Source organism: Akebia trifoliata, chromosome 16 (genome assembly GCF_017979445.1).
Source record: "Akebia trifoliata isolate Shusen 1 chromosome 16, ASM1797944v1, whole genome shotgun sequence".
NCBI lineage: Eukaryota > Viridiplantae > Streptophyta > Magnoliopsida > Ranunculales > Lardizabalaceae > Akebia > Akebia trifoliata.
This window is the reverse complement of record NC_141390.1, coordinates 28,061,449-28,081,850: the sequence shown is the minus strand read 5'-3', so window position 1 is coordinate 28,081,850 and position 20,402 is coordinate 28,061,449. Positions and strand designations below refer to the sequence as shown.

General features: G+C 32.6%; 1 protein-coding gene across 1 annotated transcript; it reads left to right on the top strand.

Annotated features, from left to right (window-relative positions):
• Nucleotides 1–5,704: 5,704 nt before the first annotated feature.
• On the top strand, nt 5,705–9,359 carry LOC147383238 (F-box protein At2g27310-like). Its single transcript, XM_086428657.1, has 2 exons — nt 5,705–5,986; nt 7,983–9,359. The coding sequence occupies exon 2, from the start codon at nt 7,997–7,999 to the stop codon at nt 9,125–9,127; it is 1,131 nt and encodes a 376-aa protein (XP_086284783.1). The 5' UTR covers nt 5,705–5,986; nt 7,983–7,996; the 3' UTR covers nt 9,128–9,359.
• Nucleotides 9,360–20,402: the final 11,043 nt, after the last annotated feature.

The window sequence follows — 20,402 nt, the reverse complement described above, 5'->3', positions numbered from 1 at the left end:
ACCAACCAAACCTATAAAGCTATAAACTAATGAACACTGTTTCTGTCCTCCTGGCAGACTATAGCTTAGACCATTGGATTATCCTTGAAATTCACGACCTATGAATATCTAAGAATGATCCAATGGTCTGTACTGTGGGATGATGGTCAACCAAGTTGACACTATAATTTTTTTATAATACAACAGTTATAGACTGTGGTCGGTCACCAGCTGTGTTGTGAGGACGACAAAAATATTTGCTTAATGAGATGGTGACAAAGCAAATAATTGCAAAAGATCACTTTCTAAGATCCAAAAGATAGGTCATCCATATCTTAATCACTATTTTTATTCTACATCGTTTGGCCAAATCTCTTACTTAGGAAAGATTTGATCTAATGAGGTCCCGACAATGGCATGTGTTGATGATATTTGGGCCCACTGACCCATAAATTTTTCGACCCACCCCTTAGAGATCCACACCAAACTAGCCTGTCATGTAATAATGACCATTGGATTTGAATATTGGACTTCGAAGTTCATAATTAGATTTTTTTTTTTTTTTGTGGTTGTCACTAAGCCAAAGAAGTAGATTGGAAAATAAATGAGATAGGTACTTATATGGATGATTTTATATCTTGATCTGATCTGACGTTCAGATATATTCGAATGGGTTTTCATTGCGATACGTCATCTCAATGACTCACTCGAAATTCAAATCATTTTAGTTTAGTTTTTAAAAAATTTAATTGTTTTTTGAAAATTTGGTCAAGTGAACTCATATTTATTGTGAGTTGTCCATCTCAATGACTCGTCGAGATCATAATCTTTCTAGTCAAATTTTGACTATTTTGAAAATTTGGATTAGTCCATTGATATATAATTAATGAAGTGTGATTTGTACATTTGTTTTATCAGAATCCATGATTAGATTAGGAATTTTAGTGTATTTATTAATATTCAATGTAACTGGGGAGTATCGAAGTCAAAAGCTTAAAGTCGTAAAAAGTCGAATTTATTGGAGATCAAGCCAATTTAAGATAAGTAGAAAAGAAAATGAGAGAAAAAAAAAAAGGTAAAAGGTGTGTGTGAGTGTCTAAAAGGGTCGAGCGACTGATGTATGTCCGGTGAATCAAACCCAACTTTTTTTGCCCAAGACGAGCATATTTTGCTTCTCTTCATGAGGAGACCAATCGGTCGACCCAACTTTTTTTCTCATTGGGGCAACCTAAGATCACTCGGTCAACCAAACCTAAGAGATGGGTATTATTTTTCTTCTTGGGACGACCAGTTGATTGACCAAATTTGAGAGTTGCATATCTTTTTTATTCTTCATAAGTCGATCATTGGGTCGACTGAGCGATATTCTTTCAACGAACTTTGAAATAATCTCACTACATTTTTAAGTGGAAATTTTGAACGAGTCTTATTACATTTGAACTGATCTTCCAATACGTTTGAATAGGTTCCTATCTAAGTCAATTAGGGTTTCGATAGACCCTTCCTCTATTTAAAGAGGGCTTTCCTCAAACAAACTCACTAATCTACCTCTTCTCTTAAAAATTCTTTGAGATAGGTTACTCATTTTTTCTCTCCTAATTCTTTTCATAGGAAATCATTTTGTGAGTTATCTTCATCTCCTTATCTATTATTTTGAGATTTTGTTCTAAAGAGGAGATTATGAGCAAAATTTTCAGATCTACCTTCTAGAGGTTTATTCTTCAGAATCTACAGTTGCATTCTTGCTTCAAAAAGGATTCATAGAGATTTCTTGTTGTGAGATCTCGAATGACTTGAGTGAAAGTCCCAAGAAAAATGTTGCGACAACATGTTTGCCATTTCATTATAAGCGGTTGTAACTGAAAGTATTGAATAAGATATTAGCTCAAGTTATGAACCTTTCGAGAGTGGAGTAGGGACCAAGGTCACCGAACCATTATAAATCTCTATCTCACTCGATGGTGTGAATATCTCTAAACCCTTTTTTCCAACGTGATTTATTTTATGTGATTGGTTATTATCTATTGTCTTTGTTTTTTTAATTAGAAAAATTAAAAATTGGTAAAAGATTTGTTAAAACCTATTTACCCTCTCTAGGTTTTCATTAGAATAATCTCGTGATTGATCGATTTTAAAATTAAATATCAATTAATCAAAATTTCAATAATAATAAAATTAATACTTATAATACAAGTACCATAGGTTGGCATGGAGCCCCTCATAATCTGAAAATATTATGACAAACCAATTATTACATTGATTTTTATTTGTCCAAATTTTTTGGGCTAAAACTTTCACAATGGTTTATAAATCATAAGCTTGATCCCTGCCAATAACAAATTCAAGTGTTTTTTTTTAATGAATAATGATTTCCTGACACACACCCCCTGACGCGGTATGTAAAAACTATAAAGTTGAAGTTGGAGGAGGAAAGTAATAAAGTGGGGGTCACTATAGTTTAATAGATGTTTATCTCTCACAAGTGGGTCTCATCCTTATGTTTTATTATATAGATATAGATTCTTAGTTTTATCCTTAGACAAAGTTAAGATAGAGCAAGGACCATCGTAACCAGACAAGCACACACATAGCATGCTGGGATAAGCTTTGATTTTGGTCATGCGAAAGAGGACTGTGGGGTTTTGGACTCACATTGCGACACTGTGTTTTGTCTTATATGGGCAAAAATATTTGGAATGGGCTGATTTTTTGTGAGGATGATCTCTATGGTGAGGTGATCATCCTTGCCAAAAATCAGCTCATTATGAAACTTCTAGCCCCATGTTTACAAGTTGAAAAATTTTAGACCGTCCAATTTTTGTAAATCAATTTTGATAGGGTTAGAAGTTTTGGAATGGGACGATTTTTTGTAAGGATGATCCCCTCATCACAGAGATCATCCTCACAAAAAATCAGCCCATTCCAAACCTTTTTGCCCATATAAGACAAAAACGATGTCGCAATGTGAGTCGTAATAAGGGTCGTAGGAACGTCACCCTATATATATATATATCTTATTCTTAATATATATGTTCGATATATTGAACCCTTCAGTCGTAAGTATTGGTTCGAATCTAATTGCTAGAGTCATCTAGATCCGTTCGTTATTAAGTTGATATAAAGATTCTTTTCTCTTGATTATTCTACTTAGAATATTGAACTACTATCTATTCTTCATCTAATTTCTGTGTAATTTGATCACACCTTGGAGTGTTGCCTTCTCGAGATTTTTCTCACTAGAAAATATTGGGAGTGAATGTTTGCAAACCTCACAATAACGCGGGGCACAAGCGTTGAGAAGACAAATCTATTTTAGGACAACACATTCAATGCGTGTCTTGATCTAAGTATTTACTAACCGATAACATATATCATCTTCTTTAGATCGGCTTGTTAGGAAACGTCAAATTTTGTACATAAGTAGGTTACTGTGTAAAGGGATCACTCAAATTTTGTAATAATGCCCATTGTTAAAACTAAGAGACGTGAAATTCTGACTCGAAAATTTTCACTCGATCGATGTGGCAAGTGCACAGAACCGTAGATCTTTTTTCCTTAGACCTTTTTCCTTATGATACACAAGGAAAAAATATCTACAATTCTATGCACTTGCCTTCTAGTTGAAAATTTACAAGTTAAAAATACAGAGTAAAGAAGGTAAGTAATTGGGTCACTATATAATCTCCCTATGTCTTACGACTTAATTAAGCACATCGATGGTCTTCCTGTGGTTTCACCATCACTATTTATCTTATGATTTGGATCGGTCACCATAGGTTGTATCGCCTTTCTATGTGATTCGTTAACACCTATGGACAAGGAAGGAACATGACAACACAAAGCGTATTAATTGATTGCAAACATGGGGTAGATGAACTAACTCCAAATAAGATTGCCCGACTTAATGAGGTAATAGCGAGTGATGTTTCCTGAATAGAAATAATTGTGTTATACACTCCATATAGTCAAGTCGTAGCGTGATAGTAAAATGAGAATTTTCTATTATAGAGGTTGGTATTATAGAAAGCTATAGAAGTTATTATGGTCGGGTGGGGTCTTCTTAAACCTCCAATTAACTTTCGAAAACGAAAATGTATAGAAATTCAAGACTAATATTAATGCGTCGTGATAAAACGACACGCTAAACAGTACGCAGTATGTATGCAGCTGACGTGGAAAGGGCACAAAACCATAGATCTTTTTCTTCGGGATACACCAAGAAAAAGATCAACAGTTCTGTGCCCTTGCCATGTCAGTCATGTACAAACCGCGTATGTTTTAGCACATCACTTTATCATCTGTCAATATTAATTGATTCGTAGGACCTATATTTTTCTGTCACACATATATTTATACCATGGAAAAGTAGTAAAGGGACTTATGTATATTCAATTAGAAATCAATGTCACGACACCTGCCATTCCATCTTCAACTTTAGGTGTGTTTACTCGTATCACAAGGAAGTAGCATCTATGGTAATGTGCACACCTCCACGTCAGAATGTAAAAGTCGTAGTAAATCCAATGTCACCTTAACATGACTCAAATAAAAAACCTAGATTCTAAATTCCTTTTTAATGAAATCAACTAGAATAGAATCTCTTAAAATCAAATTAATTGAGAATCGGAATCAATAAAAATTAAATCGGAGCCAAGAATCAAGACCGTCTTAGAATTTTTATTTTTATTTCATTTCAATTCAATTAATTTGAGAAACAAAATCAAAATCAATAAAAATAAAAAATGATAAAATTTAAAGAATCCAATCCCCAATTCCTTTACGAATCAAACCAGAATCAATCCATTGACACCCCTACTAGTTCAATGAATGTTTGATTTCGACATGCTTTTAAGTCTCGTAAAATCGTTACAATGAAGAGATTTCTAAACGGAGTTTGAAACCAAATGGAGTTTTTCCATGGATCTAGCCGATAGTAAAAATACTAAAATTCTTAATCTAGAAATCACCAATGCCGATTAATTTAATGTAATTGATCCATCAAAAAGTGGGCCAACTAAATTTTAATGCTTTTGTGGGCCATTAAATGTGTGCTTGTTGGCTTCAAATAAGATGAATCACTTACCTAAATTTATAATTATTACAAATATATATTTATTTTTAAATAATTATAATTTATTATTTCAAAAATTATATTTTTATTTAAGATGAATGTTAACGTCAAAGACCTCACGGGAATGTTAACATTATTCAACAATTTTTTTTCAATAATAATCCTCTTCATTTTGTCTTTTAGTGAAAAAAATAAAGGTAAATAAATCTTTTACACAATAAATATATTTATTATATAATTAATAAATATATTAATTATATTGAAATTGATTTTCAAAATATTTAATATAAAATATATATTTAATTTAAAATACTTAAATACTCATAATATTTATTATGTAAACATGTATTTATTGGGTAAAAGACTAATACGCCCTTGTCTTTCGAGGAGGGGTATTATTGGAATAAAAATTGTTAGACTATGCTAAGGCCTGTGAAGTATTGGACTTTTGCATTCCCTTTTATTTAAATAGTAAATATTAATTATTAAAAAATAATCATTTTATCAACAACAAAAATGAATGAAATCAGACGATAATAAAAATTCGGATCTCGGGCGAGTCACTGTACAATGATTCACATCGATGCCGAGATGACTTGGGCGAGTCATCTCGGACGATTTTTCATGTATAAAAATCTGCTACTTTGTGAACGTTTATTATTACAACCTCGCAGAGCCCGTGAGGCCAATTAAATAGAGGAAAGACCACAATTCTGTCCTGTGTATGTGATTTCGATTCATGGGCGGTGGTTGTAGTAAATTCGTTTCGATCATCAAAACCTGATTTTTCGATCTGGGTACTACTAAGATTTTTTATTGTTCATCATTTTGAGCCCCAATTTTCTCAAAATTCTCTTGGTCTGTTCATCCTTGTTTGTTGATTTTGTTCTGCAACTGAGCTTTATTAGGTTCAATACTTGATGGGAGACTGTTGAGGTGAGCTCTTGTGATTATGGGTATCTTTCTTTTTGTTAAAATTCTTGAATTTTACAGTTCAAGTTGATGTAGAAAGTGTGTTAATTTGCTGAAATTTCTTTAATTTTCTCTTCTTGGAGGTGGGATTAGTGGTTTAATTTTCTTTTTTATGTTCTGATTTCTAACTTGTTTTTGAGGATTTCTTGTTTCTGTTAAATGGTTCCTTGTTTTTCTAAATTTTCTTATGGTGGGTTGGTTAGTTTTTTTGCTCTCTGAGTGTGTTTGTGTGTCTAGAATGCACTTTGAAGAGTTAAAAAAAAAAATCTTTTTTCTGGGTTTTTCTAATTCCTTCACTTCTGATTATTTTGCAATATTGGCTCAAGCACTCTAAATTTTGCTTCCTTGTAATGTGGGTTTGCTATTTAGTGCTAGAAAGTTAACACAATTGAGGTTCCAACAAAAATTTACACGAAATGGGTAATTTTCCCTTGTGATTTTAGTGTTGGAAAAAACTTCAAATCCTTGAATTTGGGTTGATTTATATGGAACAAATCTAAGCTTCTAACAGTGTCCTCAGATTCTTCTTCCTGTTGTTGGAAATTAGTGAACTAATACCTAAATAATTATAATATTTTGAAGTTATCCCAACAATTCTATTCAAATTTTAAAAATTAGAGTGTTAAAACTTTCACTAATTGAAGATATGCCAAGTGTTTCTATTCAGCAAGAGATGTGGTTGGTAATCTTTGGGATTCAACTGAACTTGGACTGTATAAAAGTGTCCCTTTGTTCTTGGACTACTTGACAGAGACGAGGTACTTAACCTTCTTTCAGCTTCCAAGAAAATAGAGCTGATTGTAATTCCCAAATTAGACACATAAAACTAGGGATCAGAATTTCTCAATTGTTCACTACCACTCCTAGTTGATGTTAGACTAAACACAGAGAACATTTTCACTTTGAACTAACTTTTGATGACACCAAAGGTTAGAAGGGAAATATTTAAAATGAAATTTCGTTTCAAGGACAAAAATTGAACTGATGAAACCTTTATAAAGCTCATCTGAAAATTAAACACTCCGACACTGGTTTCGATAGATATTTTTCATTACCAATCTTGAAAATCCCACAGTTCTTGTCCTTGAATATTGACACTATATATAAATTTTCAGTCTCTTTTTTCTAGTTAGTAATGTTAATGTTCTCAAGTCTCAACTTTCACTGCTAATATGCATTTGCAACCTTTCTATTTTTTTATTTTTTATTTTGCTGTTTATTGTGTTCTTTTTCTTCTATTTATATGTAATCACTTTATCTATCTTTTTAGCAATTTGTTAGGTGCCTTCTTGAATTTCATAGACATCCAAGAGTCTCATATTCCATGTAACATTTTGCCGACGTCTTTGGACACAGTTCCGTAGTGAAATCTTTGCATAGAACCTCATATCCATGTATAGTTACTACTTGATAACTTCTTCTTTCAAGTTTCCATGAAAAGAGGCAGTTTTATCATCAATTCAGTAAAAAGGTTGTACCAAATCACACAGCTTAAGGTAATCAATGATATGGTATCAGCCATTGTATCTGTAGCCGTAAATTTATCTCCGTAGTCTTGGCCCTTTTCTTTAGTTAAACACCGTGGACACTAATTTGGCTCTATAACAGGCCCAATCATGGTTTTTTTATGCACCAGCCAAATATTTATGTTTTGGTGTTTGTGTTTTTCTTTGTCCATGGCTTTGTCCTGTGAAAATTATTTTCCATATTTCTCTATATTCATTAAACTTCAATCAATTGTGACAAAAACATCTAATTTTCTCTCTTTTGAGAAAATCAATAAAAAAAAGAGCTGAAATTTCAAGGAAGTCCTCATCACTTAAGGAAAAGGAGCACAATTTTTTATAGCAAAAGAATTAAGAACTTTTTAAAAAGTCGTTTTAGAAACTTCTTGACTTTGAAAATCTGTGCTGGATTTACTTAATTTCATTCTTTGTATTCTATTATTTTCACTCTCCAGAGGACCAGGAATCAATGGAAATGTCAGTTGCACAAGTAGAAAGTATGGCATCGCTATGCAGTGACCTTTTCTATGACATTTTGAGGCGTCTCGACGGTGCAACTTTGGCTAGTGCAGCATGTGTTTGCGCGGCTTTCTGTTCGATCTCAAAAGAAGAGAAAATATGGGAAAATGTATGTTGTTCTTTATGGCCTTCAACAAACAGGGAAGATGTTAGGAATTTGATTTCATCCATCGGTGGGTTCAGAAAGTTCTATGCCGACTGTTTCCCACTTATTGTGAACAAAGAAGTTCCTCTTGCTATGTGGGATTCCCATCTTGAATACCCCGAAGAATGGGCTGGGGATGATTACTATGATGAGATAGACGAGTTTGAAACTATTTCACCTTCGGATTTCGTCTCTATTGTCGATATAAGATATAAAGACAAAGCAATCTATTCAAAAGTCCTTTGGGGTATTCCTGATTCTGATGGTTTTAATGGTTGGTTTTACAATTGCCCATTTCGAATTGATCTGCTTAGCTATTCGGACAGAGATGATGACCACGATAACGAAGTTACCCTCTCAGTCGCTGATGGTCTGCCTCCGATTATCTCAATTGAGAGGGAAAGAAAAGATGGGAAGCTATGGAGGGAGCTTCGTGATGGGATCCGACTTAGTTGGATCATTGTGAACAAAAAGGTGAAACAATCGGCTAATGTTGCTAGTTGGGGTCCTCTTGGGGGGCAAAGACATTGGCCGACAGACAAAGATTTCTTGATACGGTTTGGATCCATTCTTCCTGCCAAAGACATACTTCCATGCAAAGTAGTGGAATGCATCCTTGTTACGAAGTTCAGAGTGATTCAAACAGAGGAAGGAGGGCTTTGTCAGACAACTCTCAAGTTAACAGAGTTAAGTATGCAGTTGGAAGACATGAGCGGTGCTTATGTTAATGGAAGAAACAGTTTACTTGTACTTAAAGAAGCACTGAGTTGCGGTCGGAGCAAAAATTATAGCGAAGTTCTCGAGTCTTGTCATCTGTACTCAAAGGTTCAGAATGAGTTGAAGGAGGAGAAAATGAGAAACGAAAGCCGCTTAGATAGATTATGTATCTTGAGCGGCATTGCTGCATTTTTCACCTTCTGGTACTACATTTTATGAAATGGGGTGGCCTCAGCTTTACTAACACGTGTTCTTGGGTTAGTAGATTTCTCGAGTTTAGATTGATCCAGTACCTTGTGATATAGATAATTGACCTTAAGGAATGACTTCCACTGTTTGTACTTCCACAGCAAACTTTTTTTTTTTTTTTCCTATTAAGCAACTTAAATCACCAACCACTGTACCTATTTTGTAACTCTCTATGTTATAGCACTTCAGCTTTCACTTATAAGATGTATGGAACTAACCCTCCAAGTGAAAATTTTCTTGCAAAAACTTCTTTATGGAAAGAGTTAGATTCGGGTTTTTTTCACTCGGTCTGTACTCGGCTGATGTGGTAAGGGCATAGAATTATAGATCGTTTTCTCCGGGATACACAAGGAAAATGATTTATGATTCTGTGCCCTTGCCACATCAGCCAAGTACAAACCGAGTGAAAAAAAAAAAAAAAGAGTCTGAAAATAATTAGCTTTATAAAAATTTAGGAAATGCTAACATCCAAGATCTTATAGGGACGTTAGCATTTTTCATCACATTCACTTTCCAATAATATCTTTATCCATTTTGTCTTTTAATGAAAAAGACAAATATATATTGGTCTTTTGCATAATAAATGTTTGTTTACATATTAAATTCTAAGAATATTTTACCTTTTAGATTTAAATGTTTTATTTACAGTAAATGCTTCTACCTTCAATGTCAACAAACGCTTATTATATAAAAGACCAACATACCCTTGTTTTTTCAGTAAAAACATAATGGGCAAGGGTATTATTAAAAAGTGAATGTAACGAAAATTCTAATATTCCCATGAGAATTCTATGTGTTGCATTTGTTCATTCTTCACTTCTTAAGTTTTTTCTTAATTTATCTATTGAGGTATGATTACAAGTACTGCTTCTTTGTTTATGAAAGTTTGGATTTTCTTTAGCAGCTTATAGTTCTTTACATCTGACAATTTGTAGTGGTAGTAGCCAGCACATTTGGATATATAAGCTTGATTGCAGTCCTTATTGTTGATAGCTATTGTTTTATAGATTTATGGGTTTTACAGAAATCTTCCATGAATTTTCTTGCTGAAAGATTATTACAGAATTATCGTTATTCATTTGTTCTTATAAGATCGGTCTAGATCATGGTTTTCTCGTTTCTTATGTTATCGTAACTTTTGTAATTGTTGATAACTACATGAGTACTAGTAGAATGAATGTTTAAGTTGTATGGTATTCGTGTTTATCCAGTGATGCAGAATCCTTTCTTCGACATTTGTTCTTAAAGGACTCTCAAATAATTATAATTGGTCGAAACAAGTTGAACAGTTGAATGACATTTGCATCATCTGTGGTCTGTATTTACTTATTTAAAGACCCAGAACATTGGATTTTAAAGGAATTTAGTTTGAACTTTCAATATGTGGAGCAAATCTTAAATGAAATTCAAATTTGGTAACCTTTTTATTTCTTAATGGTCCCTCATTGTTGGCAAACTCACCACTTATTTATTTACTGTCAAGTTCACCACTTTTTTTTTTGTTATTATTATTGTTAAACTAGAAGTTTTCTTTTATTTAGTATCAAGTTCTCAATTTTTAAAACCAACTCATTTTCAATTTTTGAGTTTTTTCAACTAAAGTACATGGAAAGATTGACAACAACTTGAAATAACGACTTGTTTAGATGATTTCAACCCCAAAAGAATAGTTCTTGATCGATTTTCATCCAACAGTTAAGAAAAAATATGAAAAAAATCTTAATTTTTTACATACTTCTTCAAAATATTTAAAAAAACTTTTGAAAATAACTTCTCCTTCCTTCTTAAATCCTTTCTCATGGAATGGATTCTTCGAAATTTAATTGAGATGTCAAAAATTCATTTTTTTTAATATGAAAACAATGAGTTCGAATAGTTAGGACATTCAATAATGAGAAATGTGAGAGATGAGGTTCAAGGACTCTTAAGAAAAGAAAAATTTACTAAATGGACTATTAAGAGATCGTCCAAAAATTAAGGATTATTTAGAAAAAAAAATCTCTCTATCAGGGTCTTTTAAGTAATTTTTTCTCAAATTTATCCTTACATAGAGGAGATAAGGAACAACCTTACTCTAATAAATTTAGAACTAGTTTGTAGGGCATCTATCTCATTTTGTTGTCTTATCAACATGGATGAGGATAAGAGCTCATTCATTCATTTGAACCACTATATCCATAGCAGGTGCAATATTTTATTTATTTTTTATTTTGTATGAATTGAGTCAACTTTAAATTTTGTAGATGGATCCCTGTAGGGACAAAAATCTTTGATTTTTTGAAAAATTCGCAATTAAATCACAATTTTAATAGTTGTAGATTAAATCACGAATTTTTTTTTCAAAAAGTCATGAAGTTTTTGAAAAAAATATTTGATTTTTCAAAAAATCATGATTAATCATTATTTAATCCTGATTTTTTTTTTAAATCATGGATTATTTTATATTTTAGTATTTTTTAAGTATTATTTTTTTCATTTAATATATAAAAATATATATTTTTTACTTAAAACAATTATTTTTTATTTTATCCAATGTTTTTCTTTCTCTTACCAAACCCCGACTTTGTCATATTGTGATCACTGATTGTTTCTTTTGGGTGGGCCCACACATCATGTTCAATCAGCCTCCATTATCAATATGAAATCCTTGCTGGATATGTTGTTGTGCTTAGGCTGTTAATGGGCCTTGGCAGTTTTACTGAAGACAACTGCTATTGGCACCCAAACTTTTACTTATTACACCTCGAACTGTTAAATTATTTATCACACCCTAATTACATATTAAAACACACTATTCAAACATTACACACTTATTCAAACAATTTCATTACTTGTTTACACTTATGATTAGGCTCATTTAAAAGTCTAAACCCAAAAAATAAAAATCTAGGAATAACAAAAATTCACAGGTTCTACTGGTACGCCAACTTTTACTTATTATCAACCATTCATTTATTTTCTTTATTTATAATTAGGGTGTATTGAGTAAAAGTTGGAGTGCCAAAAAATAAACTACCCCTTAACCAGATCCCAGATCCTGCTATTGGCGTATTTGGGTTGAGCTGTCTTTTCAAAATAGAGCTGCTATTAACACACCAACTATTACTTATATTACAATAATCCATATGACATCAAGGGGGTATTTGTTTACCGCTGATTTCAGCACTTAATGCTGAATGTAATTCAGCTTCAGCAATCAGCACGTTTGTTTACTCCACATTTTCAGCACTTATTACTGAAAGATAAGTGAAAAGCATTAAGTGAAGTTGGATCACTTAATTTTTTTGCTGAAGCGATAAGCACCGGTCTTTTTCAACACGGACAAGTATACCCTTATACTTGAAATGATATTACCTCTTATGTCCTATGGATAATGCTATAAGCACCCCACAAATTAATAAGGCAACCTACACCAATATTATCTCTCTTATTTTCTCTCTCATCTACGTATTTAAATAATATTAATTCAAATAAAAAAAATAATATTAATTCAAATTAAATAATAATATTAATTCAAATAAAAAAATAATATTAATTCAAATTAAAGAGAGAAAATTTTGACCCTTAAAGGGCCGAAATTTTCTCTCTCCTCCACACATTTAAATAATATTAAATATTAAATATTAAATATTTTGAAAAAAATAAAAGAGGAGAGAGAAATTTCCTCTTTCCTTTTTATTTTTTGGAATATTTAATATTTAAGGAAATATTTATATTTAATATTCTCTCTCTTTAATTTGAATTAATATTATTTTTTAATTTGAATTAAAAAATTTTAAAATTTACTTTTTAAATGATGTGGAGGAGAGAGAATTTGTTCGGCTAGATTCCCAAAATGAATTTTATTAAATTTAGTATTTTTTTAATAAATAAATTTTATTTTTGAATTTTATTAATAATTTCTCCTTAAACATACAATTGTTGAAAGGGTAATATAGTCAATTTACTAGTTTTCAGCATTAAGTAACAAACAAATTTATGTGATTACAGCGCTTAATTTAAATCAGTTCAGCACAATTCAGATCGGTAAACAAAAACAATTTCAGCACTTAAATTTAGCGCTTATACAGTTTCAGCAATTATAAGCATTCAGCACTTATTTGTTCAATTTAACAAACAACACCCAAGTTTAAAACGGCTGCTTAATTTCAAAAGTATTGATGTGTTGCAAGGAAAAGTTGGTGTGGCAATATAATTTCTCGTTTTAAAAAGTAAATGCCACGTGGCATAGACGACATGGCAAACCTTGGCACTTAGGCAGGTTGTTGGATGAAATCTCTCTTAGTGGAATCGTGCAACTTGATATGGACCACCAAATGTCTTGTTAATCATGAGTTTCGGCTTGAGTCTAGTGTTTCTAACAATAATTGGCCAAGATCAAAAACCTAACAATGGGCCCCTCAACCCAATAAATTATTTATCTTTTCTAACTTATATAAAATAAAAAATTTATATCTTAATTTCTAAATTAAAAATCATATTATATAGAATAATGATTTTACGAAGTCTCTTTTGATGTATTCCCCTATCACAGAACCGTAGATCATTTGCCTCAAGATACGTAGAATCATAAGATCTTTTTATTATGTATCTCGAGAAAATTGATCTATGGTTCTGTGATGGGGGTGTAGGAGGCGTATGTCAGAGAAGGGTGAGGAGATCATCCTCACCAAAAATCAGCCCATTCCAAAACTTCTAACCCCAGTTTACAAGTTGAAAAATCGTGGACTGTCCAGTTTTTGTAAACCATTTTTGATAGGGTTAGAAGTTTTAGAATAGGCTGATTTTTGGTGATGATGATCTCCTCACCATAGAGATCATCCTCAACAAAAATCAGCCCATTCCAAAATCTCTAACCCATGTTTTGCCAAAATGTTTGTTGCTGAACATTTCCCTATATATATATATATATAGGGAAATGTTCAGCAACAAACATTTTGGCAAAACATGGGTTAGAGATTTTGGAATGGGCTGATTTTTGGTGAGGATGATCTCTACGGTGAGGAGATCATCCTCACCAAAAATCAGCCCATTCCAAAACTTCTAGCCCCAGTTTACAAGTTGAAAAATCGTGAACTGCCATTTTTTTGTAAACCATTTTTGATGGGGTTAGAAGTTTTGGAATGGGCTGATTTTTGGTGATGATGATCTCCTCACCGTAGAGATCATCCTCACCAAAAATCAGCCCATTCCAAAACCTCTAACCTATGTTTTGAAAAATGTTTTGCCAAAATGTTTGTTGCTGAACATTTCCTATATATATATATATATATATATATATATATATATATATATATATATATATATATATATATATATATATATATGTGTGTGTGTGTGTGTGTGTGTGTGTGTGAAATGCCAAATAGACTCCAACAAGTTACAATACTCATCCGTGAGTTGGTGGGCCAACATTTTTAGTTGGAAATGAATTGGCCCATGGACCTTTTATGTTGACGGGCCCACCATCATTTATTTTCTGATCTTGGAAGGGATGTTTTACTGGCAATCTGACACTCCCCAAGTGATTCAAATAGAGAACAAGAAGAGACTGAAAGTTACAAACATTTCAGTTATGTGGGGGCCCATAAACCCATGTACAAAAACAATTAAGATGAGAGTGATGGAGTAGAGTGGAGTGCAACTAAAGGTGGATTGGTAGCATAAAAGCTATGAAATGTGATCCAAGGAAAATTCTCTAATGTTATTTAGATACATAAGAAGAGGGATAGATATAAATCCAAATCAAATTCGAGTATTATTAGAAATCTTTCTACATTTTTATTATAGCACACTACACAAAACTCGCCTTCCCTCCCTCTCATGGTTATAGGGGCCATGGCAATGATGGCTATTGGCCAGTGATAATGGCCTTGCCAGTTGATTGCATTTGACTGCAAGCTATTGCATTTTTTCTCCCTCTTTCTTTCGTACTTAGGTTTTTTTTAGTGTAATTTACTAAAATGTCCAAAAACAATTTTTTTACGGATAATCGTTAAACACTCATCAAATGGCAAAGTAGTTGGAGCAGAAACATTTTCACAAGGCAATTAGACTAAATTGAGAGATTTTTTGCTCACAGAAATGACAATTCATGATTTCCAAAAATCCTAGATGACCAATCACACGAACCTTGAACAAGGGTAGTTTTGTACTTTGGGGATGCTTTCAATGGACGAAGGTTCTTGTGATCGGTCGATCCAAGAATCTGTGAAATCCTAAATTGACTTTTTTGGGAACAAAAATATTTTTGACCAAATTGGTTCACATGACCCAACCTACAAACAATGGTAGTTACCATGGTATTTCGTCTATTGAATTTGTTCACGAATTACTTTTTAAGAATGGCATCTAGGCCTCTTAGAGCACCTAATTAATCTTCAGGGTACGTGCAATCCCCTCCCACCACGTGCACAAGGTAATTTCTGGGATAAATCCCCAAAAGGTGGCCCCTAAGGAGGGATTCGAACTCAAGACCTCCGCTTATGAGATGTGGACTTGGCCATCTCACCAACCCTCAGGTAGTACGAATACTTCAACTATACACAGTTTCATCTCCTCTACGGTTTACCACACAAAACTCGAAGTTGAAACACATTATGTAGTTCTTTAAATGGGATGTATGAACCCAATCGACCCAATTAGCTCATTTAGTCAAAGCTTGAGCAGTCAATACTCATACTATTTAATAGAGTGTTGTGCCTTGAGTTTGAGAGAGAGGAGTCTTGCTATTTATAAAATTGGCTCATTGATACAGAGCATGTAACCACTTCACATATTGTCTAATATTAATGACCCATGATGTCCTAATGGTCTTAAAGCTCCATTTATCATGGCATTCATAACTAACATGAGGAGTGGCATTCATTTTGTAATTGTTTCAACTCAGAGGTTACTCGATGCTTCGAATTGACTCAATTGTGTTATGTACCTGAGATTTATTCTATCAACATTATGTTTGTATGTTTTTCTATGATAATTCCTTCCCTTGACACTACTTAGATAATTTTAAGGGTGAAATTTATAAGTCAGAGCTACTATAAAATAATATTTGACGGTAAGGAACCTTAAGAGGAATTGGTTCCTTGAGGAAATCGAATTTCCTTTGGATGTTATATTGAGAGGTAGGTTCCCTAATGCGCTTGAACTTTATTTGGACAATCTATAAAAGAGTTGGCTCCTTTGAATAAAATACCCTTATGTGATTTTACCAAGAGATTGGCTCTTTTAAGGGGTCGGATCTCCTTCAAACAAAACTATTAAGGGGTTGGCTTCCAAGAGGGGCCAAACCACCTTGTGTGAAATTGTTGAAGGGTCGACTCCCAAGAGAGTCAAACCACCTTTAGAAGAGATTAATGAGGGGTTGGCTCCTGTAGAAGTCAAACCACCTTGGGTGCACATCGATGAATGATTGGCTCCTATGGAGGCCTAACCACTTTAGGTGTGAATGGATGGGGAGTTGGCTTCTATTGGGGTCAAACCACCTTGGGATTAAATTAATGAAGGGTCAGATCCCTTAGGAGCCCAACCACCTGGAGTGTGGATCAATGATGTGTTGGATCTCTTGGATGGTTCGAACCCATTTAATATTTGGATTTTGATCGAGTCAATTAATTTACTTTTCCAATCCCTAAAATCAAATATTTTTTATTCTTACAATACTCTTATTTTTTTACTAAAAGATAAAATAAATAAATGAGATTGTAATTGAAAAAAAAATGTATTGGAAAATACTAACGTTCCCATGAGATCTTGGATGTTGGCATTCCCATATTTATAGATCCCTATTCAACATACAACATTAGGAAGACGAAATTTGTCCTATATGACTTAAATTTTTTAGATTAGGTTAATTTTTATGAGAATGATTTCTATGATGAGAAGTTCATCCTCACAAAAAATAACCCAATAAAAAACTTCTAACCCCATCAAAAGTGATTTAGAATTATGGATCTTCAACGTTTACCGTTGATTTGTAAATTACTTTCGTGAGGATATCATCCTTATAAAAAATCAACCAAATCCAAAACTTTTAAGTCATATAAGACAAATTTGACTCCCCAAATTGGCAAATGCCCATATTTCATCATTTAAAAAATAATGACATATTCCTCTATATTTATGTAAGATATCACCTTAATATTTTAAAATTAACGATTTGTCTCTTGATTTTGATCATTAAAAAAAATAATAATAATAATAAAACAATGACCCCAATACCCTCATTATCACCACCATCACTATCATATTACCTAATTTTTAGCTTTCCATTTTTTTAAATGAGATAAATAATATACTAATAAAGTATACACCACATATTTTTCATTTATCAAATTTTTGTTCGGATTTTTGTCACCCAAAATCAAATAGAAGTCAAATTTTCCACGTATCAAATTTGGGCTGTATTCGAATCGCTAACAAGGAGTGGGACCTATAAAGTCGGGATTTGTTTATAAACAACGAATTTTGCCACGTGTTAGTCTCTCCGTGTGCATCGTATACCATTTTGTTACGACAGATCACATGAAACTCGTTTTCGTAACCTTTTGTTGCCGTTGCTTTTGTCGGCATTATATACTTGATTACTTCCGCCACTTTCTTTCCCCACTCCAGCCACAAATTCCACTACTTTCAGAGTTGAGTTATATGCCGACGTCTTTATCAAATTACAAAATTTGGACCAACCCCACCACGTTTCGGTTGGGTTATATGCCAACGTCTCTATCTACCTTTTGTTGAATATTTGTGAAAAAGATCATGCTGACCACGACTTTGGTGAAAATCCAATCATGAATTTCCCCTAAAATATTATTGATCTCTCCCCCAACCCGGAAAAAAAAATTCATCTAAATTTCAAAAGTGTCATTAGTTTTTTCTTCTTTTCTCCCTAAATTATATCATTTGTAAGGGTGCAACTAGGAACAATTCAAACGAAGAATTAAACCAAACCAATAACTTTGGAGTGATTTGATTTGATTTGATTTAGAATGAGTTGTGATTTGGTTGAATTAAGAAAATGAAGAACCGATTAATTTGATATGATATATATATATGGGTCATGTTCAGCAACAAATATTTTGGCAAAACATTTTTCAAAACATGGGTTAGAGGTTTTGGAATGGGCTGATTTTTGGTGAGGATGATCTCTACGGAATGGGCTGATTTTTGGTGATGATGATCTCCTCACCGTAGAGATCATCCTCACCAAAAATCAGCCCATTCCAAAACCTCTAACCCATATTTTGAAAAATGTTTTGCCAAAATGTTTGTCAAAATGTTTGTTGCTGAACATTTCCCTATATATATATATATATATGGGAAATGTTCAACACCCTAAGCTTTACCCTACACTTTAACAAATGTGTGTTTGTCCTACATGGGTTAAAAGTTTTGGAATGAGCTGATTTTTGGTGAGGATGATCTCTATGATTAGAAGATCATCCTCACCAAAAATCAACCCATTCCGAAATTTTTAACCCCATGTTTACAAGTTGAAAGATTGTGGACCGTCCATTTTTTGTAAACCATTTTTGATGGGGTTAGAAGTTTTGGAATGAGTTGATTTTTGGTGAGGATGATCGAAAAAATCAGCTCATTCCAAAACTTCTAACCCATGTAGTACAAAACATGTTTGTTAAAGTGTAGGGTAAAACTTAGGGTGGGGAACGGGACCCTATATATATATATATATATATATGAGTGGCGTTCGAAGGCCTTAAAGAGAGCCAAACATTTTTTCAATATATAGGTTAGAAGTTTGAGAACAAACTGATTTTTTGTGAGGATGATCTCTATGACGAGGAGAACATCATCACCAAAAATCAGCTCATTCTGGAACTTCTAATCCCACCAAAAGTGGTTTACAAAAAATGGACAGTCCACGATTCTTTAACTTGTAAATTAGGGTTAGAAGTTTCGGAATGAGCTGATTTTTGGTGAGGATGATCTCTTCACCATAAAGATAATTTTCACAAAAAATTAGTCCATTCCGAAACTTATAACCTATATATTTGAAAAGTGTTTGACACAATGTTTGACTCTCTTTAGGGCCTTCAAACGCTTCCCTATGGGAGTGTTTGACAGACAATCTTAAGGGGATAATGTAGAAAGAAAAAAATTTATCCTATATGATTGAAATTTTTTAGATTAGACTAATTTTTTGTAAAGATGATATCTATGGCAAGGAGATCATCCTCACAAAAAATTAGCCTAATCTGAAACTTCTAACCCCATCAAAAGTGATTTATAAAGTTGAAGAATTGTGTATCGTCAATTTGTAAATTACTTTTGATAAGGTTAGAAGTTTTAGATTGAGATGATTTTGTCTGAGATCTCCTCACCATAAAGATCATTCTCACAAGAAATCAACCCAATCTGAAACTTATAAGCCATATAAAATTAAAAAAACTTATATCCTCAATTTTCTTTTTGATATGTTGATTTCTTGGTCGAAATGTCAAGAGATTAGTTCCTTAGGTATTTAGAATTGGAATCAAGATATATTTTATTTTTTCATTTTTTATTTTGATTCATACCAGTTTTAATTCCAATTTTAGAATAAGTAAAATCAAAATTTAAAATACTGAGAATCATGAGTACCCATCAGTTCTGGATCTCAAGAACCAAAAATTATATCAAGTAATTGTAGAATTTCATATTTTTGCATTTAAGTCTTCCTATCACAAAATAAAAAAATACTTTTATAAATCATTGCCATTTAAAAACAAAACCCACCACACCACACCATTTGTGAGTCTAATCATAATTGTAAATTACTACTAAAATTATTTGAACAAGTATTATAATGTTTCGTAATATTGAGATTATAATATAAATCAAATCTTATAATATTTGAAGAGTGTGTTTTAATCTTTAATTAAGGTGCTATGAATTATTTAAAAATTTAGAATGTAATAAATAAAAGTTGAGGTGCCAATTACAAATCTCTTTACAAAAACATCAACAACATAATTATTTAGCATCATTCACCAAAAAGACATATTTAGACCACAATCTTTGTTTGAATTGAGATTGACTGTTAATGAAAAATGTACGAATCTGATAAACCAATGGCATGCTGCCATGTGTATTAAATAACATCACCTAATTTATTAATTGGAGAGAAAAATGTGGGAGAAGATAGTTATGTGATTTGAGTCACAATCCTGAATGGTGTCACGATCATATAACAACGTTTGGTGTCCATGTGACACATTTTATTAAAATTCAAGCCATGGTTGTCAAA

Excerpts from the sequence above, each read along its gene's own strand:
- LOC147383238 (XM_086428657.1), top strand. The coding sequence starts at position 7,997 with ATGGAAATGTCAGTTGCACAAGTAGAAAGTATGGCATCGCTATGCAGT.